Source organism: Mytilus edulis, chromosome 12 (genome assembly GCF_963676685.1).
Source record: "Mytilus edulis chromosome 12, xbMytEdul2.2, whole genome shotgun sequence".
Taxonomy (NCBI): domain Eukaryota; kingdom Metazoa; phylum Mollusca; class Bivalvia; order Mytilida; family Mytilidae; genus Mytilus; species Mytilus edulis.
In genome coordinates, this window is record NC_092355.1 from 30523157 (window position 1) to 30539820 (window position 16664).

Sequence of the window (16664 nt, forward strand, 5' to 3'; positions counted from 1 at the left end):
TATATATGGATAATTTCATTTCTTTGCTGTTAAATTAAGTTATTCTATGTATTAAACTAAATTAATGATCACATGCAAGACATTGCTACTTCTTCTGCCTATGGAAAGTATCAGATATTATAGACGTAGAATGGTATCATCTTGATAATGTCCTAAGTACGATAACATAAATAATTACTTCTTTGGTGATTATGTAAGAACTATCGATTTTGACTATTTATAATGACTACATTTAGAACGCTATGGTGTGATATGCTAGATACAAAACATAAAGTTTGTTTTTGTCGTGTGCTATATAGGAAGTTGTTACTATTATTACCAATACTGGAATTTATCTAAACAAATTTAAAGTTTTGGATAAGCTTAATTAAGTCATTTGATTGTGTTTTCTTATTCTTTTACATGTTTTGAAAATTGCATGTTTCATATATGTTTGTACTTCTACGTCGTTTGTCTCATTGGAAATAGTTTAAATCGAATTTTGTTTATTGTTTCGTTCAAAAATCAGGCGGTCAGTTTACTCGTTTGAATTGTTTTCATTTGCCACTGTCTATGTATAATTTAATATGCAATACTGGTTGTGACCAGTCTTGAAGACCGTACGAAGACCTATAGTTGTTCACTTCTATGCCATTTGGACTCTGGTGGAAATGGTAAGCATACAAAATCTGCTTATACTAATATAGTATTTCGTGTATTGTGTTGTTCATAAATCAGTCAGTAAATTTCACTATCGCGAAACTCGTGACTTCATCGTGATCAGTTTAACGGACAAATGGCGCCCGTCAAATTGATTTAGTTCGCTTTGAGGCAAACTTTGAAAGTAAGTAATAAAATATCATCGTGTTCACACATAAGACCCCTCTCATCATATGCATCTTTGCTTGGAAATATTTTGATGCATATAATGTTATATTACACTGTTGGTTTTATAGAGCACATTCACAAAATATTTCAGACCTGCTGAAGATTGTTCGGGATTGTGTACACGAGATGACGGTAAAATCGCTTTAAAATCTATTTTTGTGTCTATTTCAACAATCGTGTTTTACCGTTTTAATTGTTTTTCATTTGTTTTTTTTTTCTTTTATGTTGGTGCATTGTATATCTGGCTATGTGAGATTGGTTGTGTTCATTGCTGAAGGCTTTACGGGGATCTATAAGTGAGAACAGCATTACTTCTCTGACATTTGGTCGCTGGTGGAGAGCTTATACTTAATTTCTTTTATTGTTTTATTTATATATCAGGCGATTATTTCTTTTTTCGTTTGGATTTTTTCATACACTTTGCCATGTCGAGACAATGGATAGCTTGTTGTGTTGTATGGGTCTTGTCATTTTCAAGGGTCGTACGGTGAATCAGAGTTGTTATCAATTACGTAATTTTACTCCCTTTTTAAAATTGGCTCGCATTCTACTCCAACAAAAACGAAGACGCCGCTGTTATATTGACCTCAAGCTCATATTAGCCCACGACAGATATCTATGTCAGACAAACTACATGTGTTTGCGTACGTGTATTTATGTGTGCAAAAACTCGCACTACATGTACTTTAAGAGATAAAACAATTTAATAAATCAGCTTCGTCGTAGTATTTTTTAATTAAATAAATAAAAACTTGTAAACAGAGAGAGAGTAACCATTTCAATATCTATAGAATAAAAAAGAACAAAATGAACGTTTTATAAATGTAAACAATATCCTATTTCTTATATAAATAAGAACAAAAAGAACGTAGACTACTTAGTCTTTTGAATACAATTTTGTTCGCATAAATCAGTCGTTGTTCCTGAACCATGTTAATGTTTAAATACACACATATAAAATGAAGATGATGAGTAATGCTACACTAACCACGTGACATTTACAGGTCAGATGGCTGTCGCTTCTCTAAATAACTTTTAATTTTAGGCAATTTCTGTACGTTTTCGTAAAACGTTTTGATTTCGGCAAAGTCTTTGTATAAATCTGCTCCCATAATTTTACTCCCGGTTATTTTATCAACCATGTCGAAGAAGGCAATGTCGGCAAGTGAAAGCTACAAAGATAAAACAAAAAGAGAATTTACATCATTTTTCTTGACCATTTTCCATGATCGATTTAAAACTTTTTTCTAAATACTAGTCCCATTAGATCAAAGGGCCCACTGTTTTTCTCAATTAAAATAACTCCAACAACTTACCCAATTTAATCTATATCTGTATAATTGAACATCCCACATTTTGTCACGGTGAACGGGTGAAACAAAAGTCATCTAAGATACTAGTCAGGGATGGGGTAATCGTAATCTGTAATCGTAATCGATTGTAATTGATTACATTTTTTCCAGTAATCGACAGTAATCTGTAATCGAAGACATTTTGGATTACATGTAATCGTAATTTAATCGATTACAGCAACAATTATGATGTAATCATCGATTACTTTTCGATTACATTTCGATTACTTTAGTAAAATAGTTTCATGAAATATAACCTTTTTTTAATGAAAATATGTGTATTCACTTTGTAGTACAGATAAAGTAGAATGACTTAAGAGTTTATCAACTGTCTTTAATTTCTATCTATTGTCTCATGCTGCATTATGATCAACCAGATCCCCTACCCAATTTTACTTTATAACTAGCTTTTGAAACAAATAGATTTATGTGCTTTTCAATAATTCAAGACCTTTTATATATAGAATAAGAATATAGATTTGAAATAAGAAAATAGATTTAGAATAAGAAATATGTCTTAAGTTAAGTTCTGTTCTACATTAAAGTAGTAAGCTTATTTGTATTAAAATTCCTTAAAACACAATTTTCATTTAGAGTTGGGATTTAAGCTCAAAATAGACAAACAGTTGATTCCTTATAAAGTTATGATATATATAAAAATTAAGAGAGTACACAAAATCCTTTTGACAATGAACCAATGGCTATCTATTGAAATTCTTTTCAGAAACAGATATATGTATCCCATTTTGACACTATAAATATATATTGTTTATAATTTGATTAAAGAATACAACAATCTGAGCAAACTTCTTCTCTTCACTAATCAGTTGATCAAAGTCTTCTAATCAATAATATACAGACTTTGTTTTCATTTCAATTATGTCTAATTTAGAAAGAGATTTACTTTATTTTTACCCAGGTTATATATTGTACTCCATTGGCAGTTTTATAACCTGTAAATAGGGTGGTTTATCCAAACAAAAGGATTAATTCAATATAATTATAAATTTTGATCTTTAAATTTAGCTGAACAAATTAATTATTCTACTTTTTTATATTTTTTTCCATAGAAAACTTCCAACATTGTAATTGCCTATGTTAAAAAATACCTGTTTTAATGCATAAAAACAAAAAAGCTAACTTAAGTCAGTACGAAAGCAATTTTTTTTTATGAATAATTGATTGATGCAACGTAATGTCATCTCTCATTCATGTTGAAATTCAAAATTTCAAGATTTTCATTAATATTTCTGATCCTCAGTAAGAGATTCCATCTACAAAACAACTGTCAACTTATATTTTGGAAACAATGCTTTAAATGCTGTATTTGGTCAAGTTCTAAATTTCCACTTTACAAACATTGAGCAACATAATTGTGTTTAAACTTACTTTATTAATTTAAAAAAAAAATTAAGCATGTAATTGACAGTAATCGAAAAGTAATGTAATTACTTTCAATAAAGTAATTCGATTGCAATCGATTACATACAAAAATTAGAGTAATCGATTATTAATCGATTACACAAAAATCCTTCATGTAATCGATTATTAATTGATTACATTTGTCAGTAATCGTGCCCATCCCTGATACTAGTATCAGGATCAAAATTGTGTACTCCAGACGCATGGCTTGACTAAAGAACACTAATAATGACTTTCGTATAAAAAGGAGAAGAAACACTACGTTTGCCTTTGGTATGTTCAATGTATCTGCGTTAAATTGTTGTGCGTTTATCCACTTCACACTGGTTATACAAATAGGCGAGGGTCCAACCTCGCCACATGTTTGCGCCTGTCCAAATTCAGGAACCATTAGCTTTTGTTAGTCGTGTCAGTTTATTATTTTTTTGTATATTAATATGTGTTAGAATAAGTATGGTGTTTATTTCGCTAAAGTACATAGATATGGAATATGTGATGTGAGTGCCGATGAGACAACTCTCCATCCAAGTCACAATTTATAAAAGTAAACCATTATAGGTCAAGGTAAACACACCGAACAGCCAGATATAAAGGCCCCCAAGAAAACCATTCAAACGGGAAAACCAACGGTCTAATCTGTATAAAAAAGTATACATTACTGTTAAGGGGCAAGCCGAAACCCGCCTCCGTGCGTTATTTTTCTCGTTGTGTTGAAGACGCATTGGCGGCTTTGGACTTTTTTCTGCTCTTTGATTTGGTTTTGTCTCTTTGACATATTCCAGGTTTGCATTTTCTATTCTATTATCTTGTGATTATCAGTATTTACGTAATATTTCGTGATATTTTCCCTCCTAAAAAGTTATCAATGTTACCTTAGATCCTACGAGAAATTTTCCACCATTTTCTTTTAATAACTTGGTCATAAAAACGAAAAATTTTGGTAAAACTTCTGTATTCAATTTTTTACCATATTCTGCCTGAAAACGAATTATTAAATCCGATTTTGCTTCATAAAATTTCATTTAAATAGCAAATGAATACATTAATCAAATAAAAACCAGTCAAGGAATGCTTGCATTCACTAAATTCACTCCTACTAGTTTCATGAATGGTAGGGGTGTGGTAATTATACAAAGTCTCGTAGGTACATATTGTCCTGATATATTCTATACAGAAGGTTTTTTATTCGAAAAAAGGAAAACAACGAATGTGAATTTAAAGAAAACCTAATAATTTATTACTCAATGTTGAAAGATAGAATAAACTTTCAAAAATACTGTAGAAAAATGTACTAGACACCATCTATGTAAAAACACGGTTCATCTAGCTCCTTATTTTTCTAAAGTTAATGCTATTTATTTTATAATATTTTCAGACATTTTGTGTCTCTATAAATGATTTGTGCGTCCTGCAAATGTGCATTAATTTTTTTCTAGTCCTGACATGCAGGCAATATTTGTCACTGGATTTAAGTACATACAAATCAATTGATATGTAAGCTGTAACAGTTTCTATATCTTGTACGGCTGAAATCATGATATCTTCCTTTAGTTATTTCAAGTTCAAAGTCCAAGATTATATTTTTGATGTAATATCTATTGTTGACAGTTTAAATGTTATCTTTTGAATTATATTTTCACAAGTATCTTGTTTACGTATATAACAATAACGAACTACATGTATTTGTATTATTATCATCTATACTATTAAACAAGAAGACCTCATTTTGTGTGTCGCTTCTCTTCTTTCCACAATAAATTAATCAACACATCTCTGTGTCCTATAGGTACAGTGTAAAGTCGCATTTGACATCCATTCATATGATTATTCAGATTGAGTTATTTTGGGGTAAAAAAAAGAAGGCATCCGGATATTGTCCCGTCATTGGACGAAATTTTAAGTCAGATTAGACTTCCGGTTTGCGTTTTTCTGTTTACTTTGATCGTACATATACTACGAATAAAGTGTATTTTAATTCTATCTGCTATCATTTTCGAGTTTACTGCCCAAGGCGGTCACAGAGTTTATTAAATAGAGGGTCTGTATAATATATCAATGACCACCATGGATCGATTAGTAAACTTAAAATTGAAAGTAAATACACTTTATTAATATAGTAATGCATGTTCATAATATACAGATAAGCGCTAAAATTATTCATGTGAACTTTTGATACCTTTTTTGAAATTCTCCGTCATTAAATCTTCTACAAAATTCATTGATCACAAAAAAGAAAATGTGGTATAATTGCCATGTTGAGACAACTCTCCACAAGAGACCAAAATGACACAGAAATTAACAACTATAGGTCATCATACGGCCTTCAACAACGAGCAAAGTCCATACCGCATACTCAGCTTTAAAGGCCCCGAAATGAAGATGTAAAACAATTCAAACGAGAAAACTAGCGGCCTTATTTATGTACAAAAGATAAACGAAAAACAAATATGTAACTTCGCATACTTTAAACTACTATCTGAATGCCCGCGATTTCGCGGGTGTGTTCTAGCTGTTATTAATATAAAAACTGACCTTTTTTGCTTCATCTTGTTCAAAAAACGCTTTTATAAGTTCTGTGAACACGTCATTGTAGGTCTCAAAGATGACGTCACACTTGGAACTTTCCATGTTATCGGTACCGTACAATCCTATTTCAAATTATCAATATTTATAGAATTTGTGTTGTTGCATTTAAAAATGTATGTTCTAATAGTACAAATTTCCAATGCAATAAAGTTTAAATACAAAGCTGGTAGATACTATACACTTTACAGGGATTCTTGATATCCATTCTATAAGTTCTATCTGTCTTACACCTGTTCAAAGGCCCATTTTTATCCATTGTTGGAAGGGTTTGGCAAGTTTCAATCATTCATCGGATGGCTGTTTAACGTTCAGTAGCAAAATTAATTGTATATTCTTGACGAGAACATGATATTAATCGATGATATGAATATAAAACCTGCTCAGTTCCACAAGGTAACTATACCCACGAGGACATACTCCCCTACCCACATACATCAATATGCCTTCGAACCGGTACACCAGTCTTTGATTTTACTCATAAATGTCTCTTGTTTTACGAAAAAGAAAAAAAGAAATGTAAAAGTCTATGGTATGATCAAGCCGGGTTCAACAAATGTTTGTGTGACTTTCATCATCTGTGTGACTTAAAATCAATTGACCGCTTCGAAGACGTTCTTTTATTTTGAAAAGATTTGTCCGATTTCAACTTAATACTTGCGTAATTTGTAAAATGGTTACAATCTAACTCGTCAGTCTAATGCTACGAAAGTAATTCTGATCACATGGTACATATATATCGAAGTATAAGGACATACATTCTAACGAACCAATCACATTCAATTAAGAATTAAGATGGTTAAATCATAATTATATAAGAATTGTTTATCTATCTTGATAAGTTGTAGATGTGAAGTTGAAGGCCAACTTCCCGTGAAGGTTTTACACTGGATCAATTGCAGAATCAAAGTTCAAAAGTTAATTAGAATGAAATTCAAAACAGTGTGGCTGTGGCCATTGATTGACACATTAAATTCATCCATTGACTGGGACAATTGAGATGAACGTTTGTATGTAACGACCACTGATCACTATGTCCTTTTTAAAGACACTTAAACTATGGGGTCACCAAAGGTTCTCAACAACTCAATAAAGTAATTCGAAAAAAAATAATCAGAAATAACACGATGTTTTGAATTATACCAATTATATAAATCAAAACATAAAGGTTATTCCTGATTATTTTTTCGAATTACTTTATAATTAAAGGCGTTAAGAAACCTTTGGTGACCCCACAGTTTAAATGTCTATCGTAGGTACGTCGTGAACAGTGGTCGTTACAGACAAACGTTCACGTAAATTGTCCCAGTCAATGGATGAATTTAATGTGTCAAACAATGGCCACAGCCACACTGTTTTGAATTTCATACTATACCTAACAGAATGGTACATTGAGGAGCAATCAAGATGTTGACGGGTAACCAATGTTATTTCAACTGATCGGGCGGAGCTTACGTTTTAATTTGCATAAGGACAGTCTATTTGAAGATGTCTTTAATAGTTATCCCATGATGACGCGGTGTGTCAGTGTAAGATCACCCCGATGGCCGGAGGCCAGAGGGTGATCTAACACTGACACACCAAGTCCGAATGGGATAACTATTTTACATCCCAGCTGTTTTAGATTAGACGAAAAACCATTTACAATTCATAAAATCTATTTTAGAACGCCATACAACCATTATAATATAATTTATCTATTACTATATGATGTATACCCTTAATGACCCCCGAACACGATGAGTAGATATCAAATAATGTCAACTCGCCCCACTGGCCAATCGGCCCACACTTTATCGCCACTTTATTAAAAAAATGCCCCAATCTTGTTTACCGACTCGCCCCAATTTGAAAAAGTGTAAAATCAAATTGAACAATCAGTCTGACAACTCACTTATTAACGAAAAGGGTTGAAACCCCACTGAATACAGATCTACCAACTCGCCCCACTTATAAAAATATCTTGCTTCCTTTAAGTATGTTGAATTACTAAAAGTTCGTATCCAGTCGTCCTGGTGTAGTGGAACGTGTCGTGGCTTGATATGCTAAAGGTCTTGAGTTCGAATCCCAGCATATACACTGGATTTTTTCCACGTGAATTTTGATAGATAGTCTTTTCCGTATAATTAATTATAAGTTTTATAGTGGATTTGGCATTCCCGCCAAAATGTTACAGAACAAAGGAAAGCATGCATAACAAAGACACTCAAACTGGTGTGATCTGGTAGGGGTGATCCGGCTCAGATCACCCCTGTTAGAACAAAGGAGCTGGGATGTAATTAATAGTTATCCCATGATGACGCGGTGTGTCAGTGTAAGATCACCCCGATGGCCGGAGGCCAGAGGGTGATCTAACACTGACACACCAAGTCCGAATGGGATAACTATTTTACATCCCAGCTGTTTTAGATTAGACGAAAAACCATTTACAATTCATAAAATCTATTTTAGAACGCCATACAACCATTATAATATAATTTATCTATTACTATATGATGTATACCCTTAATGACCCCCGAACACGATGAGTAGATATCAAATAATGTCAACTCGCCCCACTGGCCAATCGGCCCACACTTTATCGCCACTTTATTAAAAAAATGCCCCACTCTTGTTTACCGACTCGCCCCAATTTGAAAAAGTGTAAAATCAAATTGAACAATCAGTCTGACAACTCACTTATTAACGAAAAGGGTTGAAACCCCACTGAATACAGATCTACCAACTCGCCCCACTTATAAAAATATCTTGCTTCCTTTAAGTATGTTGAATTACTAAAAGTTCGTATCCAGTCGTCCTGGTGTAGTGGAACGTGTCGTGGCTTGATATGCTAAAGGTCTTGAGTTCGAATCCCAGCATATACACTGGATTTTTTCCACGTGAATTTTGATAGATAGTCTTTTCCGTATAATTAATTATAAGTTTTATAGTGGATTTGGCATTCCCGCCAAAATGTTACAGAACAAAGGAAAGCATGCATAACAAAGACACTCAAACTGGTGTGATCTGGTAGGGGTGATCCGGCTCAGATCACCCCTGTTAGAACAAAGGAGCTGGGATGTAATTGACAATAATGATGGCCATTATAATCATAATTGATTCCTTATCACCAATCAGTGTCAACAAACGGATATACAAATGAAGTGCGTTTATGATATGGTACGAATAACTGGACACTTCATTGATGGGTTTATCCCGACACCCTGTATATAAATGGACTGGTCTGATATAAGCGAACTGGTTAAACCACGCACAATCAAGTTAAAAAAAATCAAGTAATACATGTACGTAAATGCATTTCAAATACTTATACTAATATTGATAGAACCAATTTTTACTAATCTTATGTTTGGGATAATATTTTCGGTACAATTTGTAATTCTTTTCTTTCTTAAAAGTACAAACAACTTACCAAATTCACGAGCAATGAACCGTGCAATGGCACCGGTCTGATTTATTGTGATTTTAGTATCTACCGTTAACATGCAGAGGCATCTGGCCATATGGTGTTTCTGAAATCACAGAAAGTCACAAAGTTATTTATATATTGTAATTATATGTTGTACTGCTACACTACTGTCTCGGGATAATGGCGGGTTTGGCACCAGCAAATATGTTTTACCACGTCATATTCTGCATGTGTCTCTTCCAAGTCGGGGGCATTGAATTGGTCGTTGTAGTTTGTTGCTGTTCATCATATTAGTTTTCGGTTTATTGTTTTGTACATTAATCAAGCCGTTAGTTTCGTTTTGATTGATTTTGTTTTTAAACATTTGTCATTTCGGGACCATGTAAAGCTTACTATGCAGAATAGGTTTTGTTCATTGATATAGTTGTTGATATATACATCATTTGGTCTCTATTGAAGAGTTCTTTCATTGGTAATCATACCACATCTTCTTTTTTCGATTTAAAGGTTTGCCTTAATTTTACAAATTTTACAAACAAAGTATTTTAAAATGCATGATTCATTCGAAGCTTGTGTAAACAGAAAGAATAATTCTACATTCAAAATCACCCGGGACTCGAATCAGGGACCTATGTATTACAAAGCAGCACTCTTTTCTAATTTTATATATTACATATATATTATACAAAGCAGCTCTCAAACCGACTGAGCTAGGTAGTACTTCCATATCTCAAACAATTACAACTGATTTTAAAAGTTTATACCTAATTTTCTAAGGGATGCAATATTCTCTCAATGGTACGACTTTTTTTCTTATTGTCTGTCAGACGTCTGAATATTGTCGTTGTAAGAACAAAACAACACTTGAATTGTGTATCGTAGGTATTCGTTTTTATCTGTTTAATCTTATATATTTTCAATAAGTAAAATAATGTGTCCTTCAAATTTGTCATTCAAATTTAAAGTTGAAAATGGGAACATCGCTTAATCACTTAATCCCAGGCAGATATTTGTACAATGATCATACATTTTTTGTAGTATATGTATAAACATGCATGTGTACAGTATGGTATACTTGACTATAACATTTCGTTTAATTTGAACAATGAGACATCGAATTACGTGCATAGATAAATAATATTGCATTTTGTCGTATCTATAGTTCAGTTGGAGAATCTCCCTTATCAAATTCTTAATATAATCACATTAACTACAAAAATATTGAAAATCAGAAAAGGTGGAAGGTGCCTTTTGGGGGGAACAATTGGCATTATGTATATCTGTCTCTTATTTACCGTCTCCTTTTAATAGTGGTGAAATTTTAAAACTAAAGAGAACGAACAAATTCACACCCCCCCCCCCCCCTTTCTCAGCGAGGCCTTCATTTGTACTAAACACAGAACTTTAACGCGAAAAACTTTTCGCACATTACTTGCCTGATCATCATATTCTTCGATTGACATAGAAACTTTTTTTTCAATAAAGAATCACCTGTGTTTATAATTAATATTCGATAGAGATTACAAAATGGCAAACCTTAGTACCCCCCCCCCTTTCAAAAAAATAAAAAGAATAAAATAAATAAAAATAAAATCAATTCCAAATTTAATCTTTTGTAGTTGACTTTTTTATAAGCTACATTATTGTTTTACACAAATTTCAATTTCAAACATAAACAAACATGTACTTTAGGATAATGAACTGAAAATAAATCGGAAATTTAATAGTAATTTTCGATTTTCTCGATTTTTTCGTACCGACACGAATGACAATCTATAGAAAACAGTAGGTATATGGTTTTACTGTTTGTTTCTATATGTAACCTGTAGGTATGTAGTATTCATGTTTGTATCTATAGATAAACGGTAGGAATTTTGCTTTAATGTTTGTGTTACGTCTTAGCAAGCAAGGAATTTTATTGATCGGTGTAACGTAGTCAGTATTTAGACTCTCATATTTTATTTACGTTCTGTAACCTTGAATTTTGCACACCAGTTTGAAAACCATTGAATTTTTGCACCAATGTTTGAATAAAAAATGTTTAACATAGTAAAATTTCATAGACAGTTTATTTTTGCATTCCATTTTAAAAAAACGACTTTCGATTCGTACTGGATTGGTTAAGGGTGCAGGAGAATAATTATTTTTTTCGGAAGGATTATTCATTTCACATATTATCGCCCAATACACTTTCACTCTTTCACACAACTAGTGTTGACATGCTTTTTGTGGAGCAGAATTATTCAGTGGGGAGGGGGCCAGTCCTGAAGTTGTAACACCCTTTTTGACGATGGATGCTTTTGAATTGGGTCATATATTTGAAATTCCCCTTTAAAAATGACTGGTACTTCTCTGTCCCTAACCCACGAATATCAAATAGTCCCCTCAATCATTATTGTGTTGGTATGAGCTGGGTTTTTGAATAAAAATTCAAATCCAAATACATGTATAGCATTAAAATTTCTTTCTAGAAATTACGAAAATTTAACGCACATATATTTTTGACTTTAGAATCATATAGGTATATGTATACTATGAAATGAAATCAATCTTACTTGGTTTAAACGCTGCCCATGAATCGCCTGTAAGTCTTTCATCTTCGAACTCCTGACCAGCTCCAGAAAACAAAAGACGAAGAATTTCAGCTCTCCCTCTTTCTTCAAAGTAAGAAAGTTTGTATTTAGCAGGCATTTTGAATGTAAGATGTTATCTTCTGATGGCTTAAACAAAAAAGAATGGCGTCAATAGACTGACGAAGCTTTTAATACGCATAAAAACAATGTTCTAAATACTGACGTTGAACAATTACTTTTATAATAACTTTTACTGAATTTTTACCTAAAACGTATCTCGATGAAATCTATTATCCAGATATTTTTTTTTTTTTTATCAAAACGGGAATATACCTTTTATAGACTATCAAAGGTATTTAAATTATATATATAAACACTAGGTCCTAACTAAAGATTGTAGTAATGTTCAAAATAATGGCCCATGATGCTATTTTATCTTACTTGTTATTTGATATCGATGTGTTTATTCTTTAAAGGTCAAAGTTTAGAGCATTCCTATGGAAATATACAGGGTCTCGAGCTCCACGCTGTTGCTTTTAATGAATGTGTCCTACCGAATTAGACTTTTTACCGGATTTGTTATCACATAAGCAACACGACGGGTGCCACATGTTGAGCAGGATCTGCTTACCCTTCCAGAGCACATATGAACAATGAAAAATGAAACTACAATCTGATCTTTTTTTTTGTGTCCACTTTTAGTAAAGCCGATTAAACAATATAAAAACGAATAATTTGTCTTGGGGTTTTGATATAACAGTATGCAGCTAAACGAAATTAGTACTGTTATATTTTATAAACTCATATCTAACATTCGTACGGAACGGAACGTATACCATATATAATTATTTCTATTGCTTCAGCTCACAATATTGTTATTATGTAACTAACATATTATCTGGTTATTCAATGTCGGCATATTAGGAATTTGCACTTTAACAATATGTAAATGTGTTGAACCGTTATTTCATTAGAGTCTACGATTATAACATAAAAGATAAGCTATTGTGCACAGCACGTGGTATTTAATTACGGGAAGTCTGAGTAGACCTTGCATGCTAAATTAAACTTTATGCCAATAACCATTACTTCATTTTTGTTTAAAATTAAGAACATGGAGTTAATTTACTTCTTTCTCGTGTACTTAACAGAAAGTCTTTACTATTCTTAATGACTAATGCAGCATTGTATCTAATCAAATTCAACCTTATGTTTAGCTTTACAGCGGATTTCATTGAGTGTGTAGCCAAAGGTAATATCTTTGGTTAGCTTTCATGTTAGCTGAACCTTGAAGTCATTGTTGGGTTAGGTAAACTACCCTACTTTAAGAATAGACTATTTTGACAGAAAACCAATCTATTTGTCTGTTGGACTATGCTATTTCGAAAGGAGGGTAGTATACTTGACTTAATAATGACTTCACGGTTCATCTAACATGCAAGCTAAACCAAAGATTTTACCTTTGGCTACACACTCAATGAAATCTGCTGTAATGACATTTGAATTGTTTTGTTCACTTCTTTATTTACATGTTGAATAGAAAAATATTTCATAAGTGAGTACTGGCGATTACAATATAAGGCACTAGCTATCAATAACTATAATACGATATAAGTGATGTAAACATGTTTTGGGAGAGTTTTATTTATTTGCTATTCATTTGAAATCAACTTATTATCAATTAAAATGAGTAATTTTTAAATAAGTTTTTATGGATGTACTAAGGTAAGGTTTTAGCATTTATGTAAAATGTTCGGACTCCTTGGTGTTTTTCCATACAATACAATATAAAAAATAATTTGCCCAATAACACCCATTCATTTTTTCACATGAAATTTAACTCATAAAAGGTCATTTACTAAAGTTATAGCAGATTGTTGATTTTCTTTCTTTTGATTTTAGACCAAAATAATACCAATGCAAATATAAGGTAAAAGTCTGAGTCATCCTTTTCCCGCCATATTTTAAATGTCCAGTATCTCGAAAAGGAGCTCCATGACCTATCAATATTTTTAGCTTATTTTATTTCTTTACCAATGCTCTTCCAGCTTATAGTGTCAATTTTAGATTCTTGATTAATTAATTTCACCTAATTACATCCTTAAAGCTCATACTAGTTATTCACATTGCTATTGTTATGTCATAACCTGTCACTGAATTGTCCACTGCTTTTGTTCAGGAATCTTGAACTAGCAGTGTTTTATATATGTTTTGACATATGCTTTTTGTGCTTCTTTGTTTAATATTTGTTTGTTTTTTGTTGTGATGGAAATTGTGATACGGTGATGACTGCTGTACCCCTATTTTGACATTTTTACCTATTATGTCTGTTTTGTTCAAGCATCGTTGTAAATATAATTGAATTTGGTGCGACTGTCATACAAGTGCGAGATTTATCTCTATAAAACCAGGTTCAATCCACAATTCTCTATATTAAGAAAATGCCTGTATCAAGTCAGGAATATGACAGTGGTTGTCCGTTCGTTTTATGTGGTTTAACATTTGAGTTTGCCATTTGATTAGGGACTTTCCGTTTTGAATTTTCCTCGATGTTAAGTATTTTTGTGATTTTACTTTTTAGCATTATGCTAACGGTTTATTTGACTTTTAATTGTAATTTGCATGAACAATACTGTACTGTCCATTTGTCTCCAATCCTCTTTATATACACTGTTAGTGCCTTAAAATGCTTTTTTAAAAGATTACTACGCCACATTTTGTAATGCCATACGGTGCAAACCTATGTATGATGATATCAACGTCATTGTGCCTAATTAATATTGCTATAATTAAAGTTATAACATGATAGAAAATAACTGCGATTTTGTAGACATTACATTTGAATCTGATTAGAAAAAGTATCAGACATTATTGAAGTAGAGTGGTCATCATCTTGATAATGTTCTCATAACGGTAACTTAAGCATTTTGTGATTTGATGATTATACAAGAACTATTGATTTTGACTATTTATAATGATTATATACATGATATATATACACTGATATGATAAGATCTGTTCGAGACAGAACATTTGTATTTCTCATTTACTAGACGAAAAGTCAATACTATTTTTAATGACCAATACATAAAGAATAATTGCATTTTAGTTTTTGATACTGACTTTATCTGCGAGAATATTCTATATTATAAAAGTAGAATGAAACCAAATTTTCTTATTATCTACTTAAGCCATCTTATGTTTGGATGTGCTATACATGCTTTAAAAACGTTTCAACATAACAGAAAAAAAAATTGCAATTTAGTTAAAAAACTCTTCATAATGGTAACATAAGCAATTTGTTCTTTGATGATTAGTAACTATTAATTTTGACTATTTATAATGATTATATATATATATTTACAGCGGATTCCATTGAGTGTGTAGCCAAATGTAATATCTTTGGTTAGCTTGCTTGTCAGTTGACCCGTGAAGTCATTGTTAGGTTAGGTAACCTATCCTACTGTAAGAATAGACTAGTCCGACAGAAAACTAATCGATTTGTCTGTTGGACTATGCTACTTCGAAAGGAGGGTATTATACCTGACCTAATAATGACTTCACGGTTTAGCTAGCAAGCAAGCTAACCAAAGATGTTACCTTTCGCTACACACTCAATAGAATCCGCTGTAGATCTGTTCGATACAGAACATTTGTCTCTCTCGTGTATTATACGGGAAGTCGTTACTGCTATTCATGACCAATCCAGAATTTTATCTGATCAAATTTAAAGTTATGGGTGAACTTATTATAAGCAATTTGATTTGTTTTGCTTCATTCTAAAATTACAATGTTGATCAGCCAAATGCACTTCTTCAGAATGCACTTTATTAGTTTTCTTGTGACTAGACTGTACTCCTTTGCTCTTCTGATTTACCATTACTGTCAATCTAATTTTGAATAGCCTAAATAGATATAGGAAGATGTGGTATGAGTGCCAATGAGACAACTCTCCATCCAAATAACAATTTTAAAAAAGTAAACCATTATAGGTCAATGTACGGCCTTCAACACTGAGCATTGGCACACACCGGACAACAAGCTATAAAGGGCCCCAAAATTACTAGTGTAAAACCATTAAAACGGGAAGCATAGATTAACTGGCCACCCGCTGATTGATACTTCGACACAAACTGTGTAGATAAGATTGAAACAACAGCAGGGGTCCAGTTTAGAAGCATAGACAGCATTTAATTAAAATATGTTTTCATCAACTAAGTATGAAAATTTAAATATGGTAGAAACAACTTTACACCACGGGGAGACCCAAATAAACAGCATGTAACTATACGTACAGAATACTCATATGCGTGACATTAATATTTTCAGAACTTCCGACACTTAATGCACTTCAACTTTGTTTTTAATTCGTCTTTTAATTTTGTTTTATTCGAGCATCACCATGATCACTGAAAGGTCTTTTCCAGACCAAATGAGTGTCTGGCACACACAATCATA

General features: G+C 32.3%; 1 protein-coding gene across 1 annotated transcript; it reads right to left on the reverse strand.

The window, feature by feature from the left end:
* Positions 1 to 1767: 1767 nt before the first annotated feature.
* Positions 1768 to 12368, reverse strand: LOC139499500 (glutathione S-transferase-like). Its single transcript, XM_071288201.1, has 5 exons — positions 12189 to 12368; positions 9637 to 9736; positions 6174 to 6289; positions 4514 to 4618; positions 1768 to 2039 (listed from the first exon to the last, which is right to left on the reverse strand). Exons 1-5 carry the CDS (start codon positions 12228 to 12230, stop codon positions 1866 to 1868), a joined length of 537 nt encoding a protein of 178 aa, XP_071144302.1. The 5' UTR covers positions 12231 to 12368; the 3' UTR covers positions 1768 to 1865.
* Between the last annotated feature and the right edge of the window lie 4296 nt (positions 12369 to 16664).